The following is an 11,572-nucleotide window of genomic DNA, read 5'->3' on the forward strand; positions in this document are numbered from 1 at the left end:
ATTATTTTGCTTTAAGAACACTTAACAGAATATATACTCTGTTAGAAATTCGAAGTACAAAACACAATACCGTGAGATTGCTACATTATACGCTAGGTTTAATTTTTAGAGGAACCTCCAGACTATTTTCCATCATTACAGTATTAGTTTACGTTCCCATCAACAGTTGCAAGGCTTCCTTTTCCTCCACAACCTCACCAACATTTGTCACCTCTACTTTTTTTGATAATAGCCGCCCTAACCGGTGTCAAGTGATATCTCCTTGTGGTTTTGATTTGCATTTCCCTAAAGATTAGTGATGCTGAGCACCTTTTCATGTGGCTGTTGGCCATTTGTGTGTCTTCTTTGGAAAAATGGCTATTCTACTCCTTTGCCCATTTGTTAACTGAGTGCCTTGGTGTTTTTGCTATTGACCCGAGAGATGAAAAAAGAAAAAAAATGTCCAGGCATTATGGATGCTTCCCAGTTGATGCAGATGATTTTGTCTTTATGGTGATGACAAAATATCGTGTTGTGTGCTTTTTCTTCAGCAGTTATCATAAGACTAGCAGTAGAATGGCAAAGCAGATAATCAGGATCTCCCGGGTTTCCAGTTTTACAACACAAATAAGACGAGTGGTAAGGAATTCTTGATTATTTCAAGGAAATTATTGAGATCACAGTCCGTGGAATGTAGGACTGACAGGTCCACGAGGAAATTAAAGTGAGGACATGGTGATCTGGCATCACTTCCGATCTGAAGGAACAGGTATCTTCTGTATGAATGTTTGAAGACATATTGGAAATCAGGAATTTGTGGTGGATGAATACATTTTCTGAAGGGTTTATTTCTTTATTTAGGAGGAAGATTACCCTGAGCTAACATCTGTGCCAGTCTTCCTCTCCTTTGTCCGTGGGATGCCTCCACAGCGTGGCCGATGAGTGGAGTAGGTCTGCACCTGGGATCTGAACCCGCAAACCTCAGGCCCCTGAAGCAGAACACACGCAACTTTAACCACTCAGCCATGGGGCTGGACTCTAACTTATTTAGTTGTGAACATGATCGTTTGGGTTATGTAAATGTCAGGACCTGGGAGTGAGTCGCTAAGAGTGGGGTAGTTGATAATGTCACAATTGATTTAGACCCTAAAGAGGCTAAGAGCAACAACTGGCCAATGGGTTAACCAAAGGAATAGTCAGAAAACACAGAAAGGATGGGAATTGGGATCTATAGTAAGCTGGGGGATCACGTGTCCTCAGAGAGAGTGCCAGGACTTGCACAGATGAGAATGGCAAGAGCAATAAAAGAGAATAAAATCACACTGAAACAAGGAGGGGGTGTTACGAGACGGGGGAGGAAAAGTGATCTGGAGCAGTCCTGAGTTTTGACCTTGAGCTTTCTGTCCTTGACCCAAATCTGCTTGACGATGTCCTGGGACACAGGTCAGAAGAGCTCCAGAGGGAGAGAGGAAGGGTGGAAGTACAGGGAAACTGAGATAATTGTCCTAAGAAGCCATGCTTCATTTCTCATTTGGGTCCAGTTTCATGATTACTTTTACAGGACGAGAGGAAAAGAAGTGATGATGGTCAAGTCTTCGCAGAGGAAGCTGCGTGATCGTGGGAATCAACCCAAACCAAAGCCCGGATTAAGAATTCCCATCTCTTTGAGGATGCGCAGTTACATATTCAGAAGGCCAGTTACTAGAATGCCATCCCACCCAGCAGTGAGGGGTCACTGGGAGAGCACGTGGCACCAGCCCCAACAGGTCTGCTGGCAGGAGAGAAGTGGCAAGCCCTTTGGAACTTGCCGTAGCCTTGCAAAATTGCACCTTGCAGCAGAGGTGAATTCCTGCGGGGTGCGCTCGCATGGGGTGCCCCGTCCAGTCCCATACACACCCCTGCCCTTCCTCAGATTTGGCAGAGATGATTCTGGGAACTGGTCTGGGCATCCCATAGCTCCACGGCCAACAATTGCTGGTGACTGTGGAAGATCTGAGCAAACAGGAGGGGACGGGGAAGAGGGCGGGAGAGAGCGATTGTGGACAGGCTCAGCAGCCAGGCAGAGAAAGTGAGCGCCCAAGAAGGATGTGCTGACAGCACCAGGAAAGAGAGGAGACGCTGGTGCCCCTGAGATGGAGCCCGGCACTTCACTGACGTCTCCTTGAAGGGTCCCACGTTTTCTTGCTTGAGCTCTTGCAACTTCAAGACATACCAATCCTTTTCTTTTATTAAACTCCTCTGTGGGACGTAGGAAGCATAGACAGGGATTTCTTGTGGAGGAGAGACTGGATTTCAGCTGAGTAGAGCAAGGAGGGCTTTCCGTTTCACGGTGCTCTCGCATTTTCCTTTCCGAAGTATATTATTTATCTGCGCTTGAAAGTCACAGAGAGTTACCGATTCGCGGGATGATTCCGTTGTCGCCCTCACAGCGACACAGTAAAACCTACCTAGTCGGAATGGATCATTCCTTCTGTGCAATACTCCGGTAGACTCCAAAGATCATTTCAAAAGCGCTGGTATATCTCTGTTCTCAAATAAGAGGTCTGCTTCCAGGTCTCCATTTTTCTGCTCTTTATTGCATGTTAATTCAGAGTTGCAAGGAGGAAAGACCACATTTGCCTCAATCTTTAGATCTCTATGTGCTGGAAATGGGATTCACAGAAATGGACAAGGCCTTTGAGGGATCGTGCTGTCAACAGAGACCTTTTCCGGCATCAGCAACGTGACAATAAACCGCTGCTTGTTAGGACTTGATTGTCTATTGGAGGGATGGAGCTTGCAGTATTATGGAAATCCTCTTTAGAATTGCTTACCTTCACGTGACAGATTTATCAGTTTCTGAGAGTGATGTGTTAAAATAACCTAGGGTGGCGCAGGGCTTAAACTGGCCCACTCCACTTTGGAGGCCCGGCATTGGCACGTTCGGGTCACGGTTGTGGACATTCACACCGCTTATCGGGCCATGCTGTGGCAGACATCCCACGTGTTAAATAGAGGAAGATGGGCACAGATCTTAGCCCAAGGCTAGTCTTCCTCAAGGGAAAAAAAAAAAAAAACCGAGGAAGATTGGCAATGGATGTTAGCTCAGGGTGAATCTTAGCCCTTGGGCATCTTCAGCTGTGGTCATTTGCAAAATATGTAGACCATGCATGTACTGGGCAAGCCCAGGCAGGACAGCGCAGCCGGCCTCCCGCCTGGGTGCTTGGGGCTGCTTGTTGTGGAGCCTCTGCTGGAACCGTCTGGGTGGATTCAGTGCAGAGAATGATGACAACGGACTGCCTTGCTTCACCCTCAGAGTTTCCCCTGAGTTTTCTCCATCTTGACATGCAAAGCAGACACTGTCTGGAGCCCTCGTGTTCCTCTGGGACTCGGGCTTCCCTCTGCTCCTCAGCCTGGAGAGGAGGAAGCCCACGTGTGGACTTCAGGAGATTCCTGACCGCGTTTTGTGGGCTAGCACGTCCTGGGCTTGAAGTCCCCAGGGAATGAGCAGAATCCAATCCAGGTAGGACTGCCATGACCCAGACCCTTCAGGAAGGCAGGTTATGGTCCCCTAACCAGGCAGAGCACCATGACCAGCCGCGGGGTTTGTGGAGGGCGAAGGGAAGATGAAATGGGTCCTGGAAGAAGGTGCTTATAAATACCAGCTACCGAGAGGGAACCAGCTGCAAAACCGTGCATTTGAGGAGTATGAGTATTATTTCTTGATTCTGTTTGGAATAAGTTAGAGTGCATGATATATTTGTGTGTGAGTGAACATATATATATAGCTCTCTCTCTAAAATTTATATCAAAGTAACATAAAGACTGATGAGATACAGGTGCTGCACATGTGGGCCTCTTTTTGCTGGCGATCAGTTCATTTTTGGCCATTGGAAGCCCAAAGAGGCAGCGAGTTATTGTCCTCTGCCGTCTGGTAGGCTCATGACAAACAAAGCGCTGCAACCAAAGGGTCGGCTCTCAGGAGCCTCACGGCCCTGTGAGGGAAACCCCTTGGACACGGTGTCTTCCTCCTGGGCCTGGACTAGCCTTGGGACTTGGCACTTCTCTTTCTCTGTGGCGGGAAGGTACAGCCGGCTCCGGCTTCCATTTAGAAAGTCACCTTCCTGGATGGCTGTGCCATACCAAGAAGGGCCTGGGCTGCTGGGAACCAGCATTTCTCCTCAGCTGCTGGCCGTACTGAGGAGGCCTCCCTGGCAGGGTTCACGCTGCTGTGTGTCTGGGTGACACTTGCAGCCATCAGAAAGGAGGGGAGAACTCAGAAGGGCCAAGCACTTCCTGTGGTCCTAGTCTTACAGGGTCTTTCCCGGGGTGGGGTGGGGGGGGGGGCGTTCAAAATGCCAGGTGGTAACCCTCTAGCTCCTGGTCACCGGGTGGGTTCTTGGAGTGAGCTCGGAGCAGTGTCTGCTCACCACCAGACTGGAACCATTTAAGTGTTTTAATTTTGTCAGGCTGTGTTTACCCGTCATCCGTTTGCTTGCGTTCCCTGCTGGACCCCTCAACCACCCTCCTCTCACGACTCATCTCTGAAAGCTTCCAACGGGAAAGGTTCACACCCACACCATAAACGGAGCATAAGGCTGGGCAAGAGAACACAGCCCTCCGAGGGGCTGCATGGTTTATAGGCTCAGGTCCTCCTGCCCCGTTAGGATGAGTCAGAAACAACATGCCTGAGTGTGTGAACAGGTGATTGCCTGAGACCACACACCTCAGAACCACAGGGGCCCAGATGTCACCCTGGGCAGCGAGGGAGAGTATAGGTCATTCTTTGGCCAGGATTAGGGTATCTAATGTTTGCAAAGCAGACTCCACCCGTGATCCGTCAGACCCTGCCAGGGAGGAGTGGCCACGAGGTACGGGACAGAGAGGCCGAGGCATTCGAGGGAATTTCTGCCCTTCCAAGAATTGCAGAAGGAAGTGCACGGAGGCAGGAAATCCTGGTGGACAAGGAGCAGTGATGCGTCGGGAAGGATGCCCAGATGTAGCCTTCAAAGCTGCATCACAGATCTGTCCCCCTGGATACCAAACTTGCAGGGAAAGGAATTCAGAGCCGTGGACCAGGATCCCAGAGGATTCCAATCCAGGTGAAGGGTGAACATGGAGCCCCCAGAGGGGCCGGGGGAGGGAGGGTCCTGCCTGCCCTTAGTCCATCTGCACATGACCTTCTCCGGCCTTGACCCTCCACATGCACGTTTTGAGCTTTTACATCGTTCTCTGCACTTAGAGCTGCTGCTGTCCAGAGCCTCATTAGAAAACGACAAGTTCCTAACATCTGGTGAAGAGGAACCTCCACAAGAGAAGCCGAACACGTGGCCTCTCCTCCAAAGGGGTGGAAAAGCAGCCACTGTCCTGGGGCAGGTCGTGGTGCTGGCCCGTGCCATTTTAAAGACACCCGCATTCCAGTGGTTGTTGCTCTGCCTGTGAAAGTACCTCCACCCTCTAAATGCCAGGAGCTCTGGGTGCTGTCTCTGCTCCTGGCCCACGTGAACCACACTGAAATGAAGCCGTCCTCTGAGTAAGGGGGGGCGCGGAGGTGTCCCTCAGTATCCAGGGAGGGGCCTGGCCCTTCTCCCTTCTCTCACATACAATAAGCCGAGACCCTGCAAGATTTCTTCATTCCAGGAGGAACGCGAGAGTCTGTGTCTCCTTGACACGAGCACAGGAGGGGAAAGAACCAGACCGTGACTCGCAGGCTGGAACAGAAACAGGATTTTAACATCAAATTCAAAACTAGCACTAACTACTAACACGAAAGAAATACGGCCCCTTCCCAAGTGGTAAACAGGCGCTGGGGTGGAGCTGCCAGGCCTGTGGGGTGGGGTCGTCCCCTCCCTCTTGGGCTCCAGGGCTCCCAGGAAAAGGCTTAGAATGTTCTTCTCCCCATCAGCATGGGAGGAGCCGGCCTGGGGCCCCGCGTGTTTCCCAGCCGCGTCCCCGCCGCTGAAGAGCAGGCTGCACTCGAGCTGTTGGAAGGACCGGGATCTGCCACTGTTGCTGGGTTCTGCGTCAGGGGTCTGGTGACTGAAGAGAAGACACTGATGATTGGGGGGGTCACACCAGTATCCCAGCCCAACACCTCAGCCCCACTGCATTCTGCTCCAAACCTTGTCCTGAGTGTTCAGTCAACACTACCCCATTGTCCCTGACATGGGAGCTGGCATTTCGCTTCACCCATTTCACAGAAGAGGAAGCTGAGTCCCACAAAGGTCAAGGGAATTGTCCCTCACAGGCCTGGTCAGCAGTGGAGCTGGGATCCCCGTGCCGGCTGTCCATCTCCCTAGGCCCGTGCTTAGCCCGAAGCTTTCCGGAGCCCCTGGCTTCAGTCCCTGCCTGTCTGGACACTCACCGAGCCCTGAGCTGAGAGACGCGCGGTTCTTCTTGGGCAGGAAAAACCGGCGCATCTTGCCGGCCCTCTCCTGTGGGGGCTCCAGGTGGCAGGACAGGCTGTAGCTAAAGGACAGAGGGGACTTTTCAGCTACCGGGAGCCACACCTCAGGTGACCCTCCCAGAGACGGCCAGCAGTTGGAGTCCCAGGGCCCCACGGGTGACCATGCGACAAGCCCCGGGACTGACCCGGAAGCCACGGGCACGGGCTCCCTGGAGCTGGCCATCAGAGAGAGTCCGCCTTGCCCTCACCAACTCCTGCCCCGCCTCACCTCTCATCCTCGCTGAGGGGCTCCATGGCCTCGAACCAGGCCCCAAATCGCTCCTCAGCCTCAATGTGGTAAAGATGGACTGCCTCCTGGAGCAGGAAGATCTGCTCGGTGACTTTGAATTCCTGGGAGAAAGGACATGATGCAGACGGGGCCTGGGTGGGGGACCGTGCTGGGGACTCAGACAGGTGAGAAGAGGGTCAAGGAGCTGGTCTGGGGTCTTGGCCCACATGGGAACCCTCCTTCCCTCCAATTCCGTGCAGGACTTGCTCGTTCTCACAGTTGGCTTGAAATAGCTCCTCCTGCAGGAAGGTGTCCTTGGTGCCAGCCCCTTCCCCCACGCACCAATGGGACGGCTTTCCCAGCTCTGGGTGCCGAACTCTCCCAAGGAAAGCAAGGCCCAAGGCATCGGGCCAGAGAAGGTCTTCCCCGGAGGAGTCTCTGATTGCCACAGCCCCACCCTCCGCACGGGGAGGCCACAGCTGCTCACCTCACTCCTTTTCTCAAAATTGATCTCATTTCCCTGGAAGGCAGAGAGCCAAAGCCCATGAGCAACAGCCCCCTTAGCCCATAGCTAGCCCCCGTCTCCACCCTTTCTCAGGTTGCACTACCAGCAGGGTCGACCAGGGAGCAGGCGCTACCAGAAACGGGAATGGGTCCCGGCCAAGACTCTGAGCTCCAGAGCAAGGAGGCCACGGGGCTATGGCTCAGGGACATTCTAAGACAGCCCTCTCTGACAGACAGACAGACTGAGGCCTCAGGCAGGAAGGGATGCTCAGCCACTCGTGTGCTTCCTGCCTTGGAGGGGCCTGGCTCCACTCCCTGCAGGGGCGGGGCCTGAGGGAGAGGCTGAGTCCAGCTCAGACACACCCTCCAGCAGCTCCGCAGTCAGGCAGCCTGGACTGGCGGCTCACCTGGATCCTATATTCACTCATCACTAAGATGGCCATGACACCCAGCTCCCGGGGTGGCTGTGAGGCCCTCACGAGAGGACTCTGCCAAGGGTTGTGAGCTCAGGCCTCAGTGCAAGTCTCTCCTCCCAAATCTCCGAATCCTGATCCCCAGCTCCACCTCCAGGCTCACTCACCTCCAGGTAATCCTCCATGTTGGTGTCCAGCAGCAGTAGGTAATTGAGGAATGTGCCAAGGAAGGGGATGAGCCCCTGTGCCAGCGGGGTGGAGACGGTGATGAGATCCCGCTCTCAGGAGCCGTCAAAGACCTCTCCTCCACTCCTCACCCCAGCCTCCTGCCCAGCCCAAGCTACCCACCTAGGCGGCCTACCCCCAATTTCCTCCTCTTCTCTCCTCCAGGAACCCCAAACTCCTCCAGGCACCTCCCAGCAGCCGGCTCTGGCAAAACCCAGGGTACGTGGTCCCCGCCCCTCCCTGTCCCAAATCCGTTGTGCGCCCATCCGTTCCAGGCCTCCTCCTGGTCACTTCCAATGCAGGCATTTCAGGTCTGTGGCACCAGGAGCAGGGCTGGAGGAGAAAGGCTCCCTCTCTGCTGGTAGAGACCTCCGGCTAGGAAGGGGAGTCCCCTCTCCTGCGACTCCTGGGCCCCTCCTCCACAGGCACCCTTACCTTCTGGGCACCTGTGGGGCCCGTCTCCAGGCTGGTCAACATAGAGGTCGCCTCCTGCCAGGGTGTTGACAGGGCCAGTGAGCCGACGCTCCCCTCCAAGTGTCCTCCCAGACCCCTCCCAGATCGGGGACCCTGGACATGTGGCCCCAGTCACCTGGTGCCCCTGCGGCTCCCGCCTCCAGGGTGCTCTGATTCCAGAGCCATCCCAGCTCCAACACTCACTCCTGTGTGACCTTGGGCCCGCCCAGGCCTCCCTGAACCTGTTACCTCGTCTGGAAGGTTTGACGAACTCTGTCTGCCTCCCACAGTCTCCTGAGGCCCAAGCGTCATCTGACCGTCATCACTGCTCTCCGCTCAAGCCTGCCTCTGGAGCCAGGTCCAAGCTCCCCACATTCCTCCCCACCCTTGAGCCTCGGCACCCACTGTGAGGCCTGCACCACGGCTCATCTCCCTCTGGCTCCCAGATGAGGAGACCAAGGCCCACACAGGGGCAGGGACTTGCTCAGGGGGCCCCAGAGGAGAGGCTGCTCCCCCTCCCAGCCACAGGCCCCTGTCTCCTCTGCCTTCACACCACCCTCTGCCCAGCCGCTGACCACAGTGCTGTCCTCGGGACTCTCAGGCTGTGTTCGGGCCCCCAGCTGGGCCGAGCCACGGATGGAGGGAGATGAGGTGTCTCAGGAGGCCTGGTCAAGTGGCTTCTGCCAGCCCCAACGCCCAGGAGTCTCTGATCCCAGGCCGAGGCCAAGGCCTTGCTAAAGCCCTCAGCTCCCTAGGGTCCCCTCAGGGAGTTCCCCTGCACAGAATTCTTTCTTCATCCGCTCAGGATGGGGACCCCGAATGCCACGTCTGACTAGCAGGGGAGGGGGCGACCAGGGCACTGCGGGGTGGCATTTCCTTTCTGTTTTACGAGGAAACTTCTGACGTCTGGGCGGGAAGGATCCCTGAAGAAGCCATCAGTTCCCTGGGCACTTGCCCTTGCCCTCCGGGGCACATGTCATCGCCAACAAGGACCTGGGTGAGCATCCCACTGGGACTGTCTGCAGCGCCCACTTTAGGGGCCAGAGTGGGGAGTCACCGAGGGGACACAGATCTGTCCCAGGTCCAGTGTCCGTCCCAAGGCTGGGAAGCCCCTGAGTGCCCCCGGCCCGTGGGATCCGGCAGTGCCCATCCCTCAGGCAGGCAGGGTGCCCTTCTTGCGAGGCACAGTGAAGACAGAAGGAGCAGTGGGGCCCTGGCTTCCTGAGCACAGACTGGGCTGACTTCGGAAGAAAGGAAGCCCGCCCACTCGCTCCAGCCAGTGGCCAGGAGGAAGATGCAGGGCAGCTGATGGAGCAGCATGGAAGCCAGACACCGGCACCTTCTGCCAGGTCCTCAGCCTCCTGGAACAGTCCAGCCCGCACCATTCTATCCCATGCCCCTGGCCTCCTGTCCCAAACTGCCCCCACCTGCCCATGGAGCTAGCACATCCCTCTTCCTGTCCATCTTTTCCTGACCAACTTCACGTGACAGGAGAACCAAAGCTCATCCTGCCGGGTCCCCTCCCCTCTCGCTCCCCCTCCTTCCAGATGTGCAGCCTCCGTCTTACCTTCACCAGCTGCCTCCTGCTCACCCACTGGTCTTTGATGAACCTCTTCAACTTTCGAGAGCTCTTCCTGAGGGGAGAGGAAAGGAGGAAAGAAAACCCGGGGCGGTTGAAGGCGAAATGCCTTTGGCTGAGAACCCGGAAGGTTCAAAGGGCCTGGGGCCTGGACGAGGGTTTTCCCCGGGTTCTTCGGAGCTCTGAGGTCACCGTGGGACTCGGGTGGAGGCTCTCCTGCGGTCACCTGGGGCCTCCATTCCCACTCCGACTGAGCACATTGTTTCTAACAGCGTTGGTTGCCGATGAGGGCTCCGTTGCTGCGAAGTACACCCTTGGAAATCTCCAGTGTGGCTCAATCCAGGATGTGACAAGGGGGGAGCCACTGCCTAGGGTCTCAGAGAGTCTCAGAGACCCGAGCAAGGTGGCCAGTCCCCATCCCTAGGGTCCGCTGCCTCCCAGATGGTCCTAGCTGAATGAGGGGTCCATGGCAGTCGCACGGGGGATGTCTGGTCCGCCCTGGTGGTGCTTGGATGGAGCACGGCCTACCCACCTGGCAACTCGTCCCCATGTCTTTTGCAGACGGCTGATGGAGGGGCTCTGCAGAGCAGACACGATGGCACGCAGGGACGCATAATTTCCAAGGACTCGGCACTCCTGAGGAAGGGAAGGGAATGAGCTGCGACGGCGGGCTGGAGCCCTGCTTCCTCTGGCTTGTGTCCCCTCGTGGGCTTCTGCTGTCCTGGATGAGGCAGATGCCCAGGGAAGCGAGGGAGGGCACACCTGGGAGCTGATGAGTAACGCTCGCGGGCAGGAAGATTTTAGCTCAACCCAGGGCGGGAAGGGAGCTTCCCACCACTGGGACCAGCACTCAAGGTCAGCAGGCCCTTGGCAGCAAGGGGCCTAGGACTTTGCCGAGGCCCAGACCACCGACTTCAAGGCTGAAAGCTGCGAGAGGAGAAGGGGCAGTCCCCCTGACTCCAGGGAGGGGCTCCCTGGGCCCTGCCACTACTGACCTTGGCCACCTGAATCCACAGCTCGACGACTCTGGCCCTGTCCTGGGCCGTCATGCTGAGGTCCCCAAGGCACGTCGTGATGACGCAGCCGGACACGTGAAGAAACTGGTTGATAGTGGCCCGAACCGTGGGAGCCAGGTACTCCTTGCTCCCATTGGGCCGCTGGCACCACACAAAACCCAGGCAGTGGCGGGGCTCCACCTTCTTGAACAGCTCCTGGGGAGGATGGGGACTGTCACCTGACCCTGCCACACCCGAGCTCAGAGTCTGCAGGCCCCCGCAGCCCCAGGCAGGAGGCACTGGTCAGCTGCAGCTCAGGAACCTGAGGAGGTGGCCTGAAGCTTCTGGGAGTCTCTGGGTTTTGTCTGTGTCCGCTGAGGCCGCCCAGCGCAGGATGACCGAGGACCCAATAGGGGCGGGGAAGAGAAGTCCCATTGGCTCGCAGCCCAGTCTTGCTTCCCCCAAGCACCAGAACACGGCTCACACCTGCCCATCTCAAGGGGCATCTTCCACCCGTTCTCATCACCCCCTGGTCCCACTCCCCTTTCAGCTGCACGTTCCCCCGAGGCAGCAACAACCATGGGCTTTGTTTGCCTGTCTTCCATGTAGGTAAGGACGCACTAGGTGTCTAATAAGTACGGAGGCTGTTGAGGCCTCCTGGGCCGATGGGTGAGTGACCCAGGACTTGGCAGCACTCCAGTGAGCTTCCCTCCCCCACCAGAGGGCTGTTCTCTGCCCCGCTTCCTCTCTGTTCGACCTCATCCATCCGCA

The 11,572-nt window shown here is 56.2% G+C and overlaps 1 protein-coding gene across 1 annotated transcript; it reads right to left on the bottom strand.

Annotated features, from left to right (window-relative positions):
• Window positions 1-67: 67 nt before the first annotated feature.
• On the bottom strand, window positions 68-11,209 carry LOC138915578 (ral guanine nucleotide dissociation stimulator-like). Its single transcript, XM_070222322.1, has 9 exons — window positions 10,802-11,209; window positions 10,339-10,442; window positions 9,795-9,861; window positions 8,210-8,263; window positions 7,717-7,791; window positions 7,120-7,152; window positions 6,633-6,754; window positions 6,323-6,426; window positions 68-5,997 (listed from the first exon to the last, which is right to left on the bottom strand). The coding sequence occupies exons 1-9, from the start codon at window positions 10,853-10,855 to the stop codon at window positions 5,840-5,842; spliced, it is 771 nt and encodes a 256-aa protein (XP_070078423.1). The 5' UTR covers window positions 10,856-11,209; the 3' UTR covers window positions 68-5,839.
• Between the last annotated feature and the right edge of the window lie 363 nt (window positions 11,210-11,572).

The sequence above is a fragment of the Equus caballus genome, chromosome 9 (genome assembly GCF_041296265.1).
Source record: "Equus caballus isolate H_3958 breed thoroughbred chromosome 9, TB-T2T, whole genome shotgun sequence".
NCBI lineage: Eukaryota > Metazoa > Chordata > Mammalia > Perissodactyla > Equidae > Equus > Equus caballus.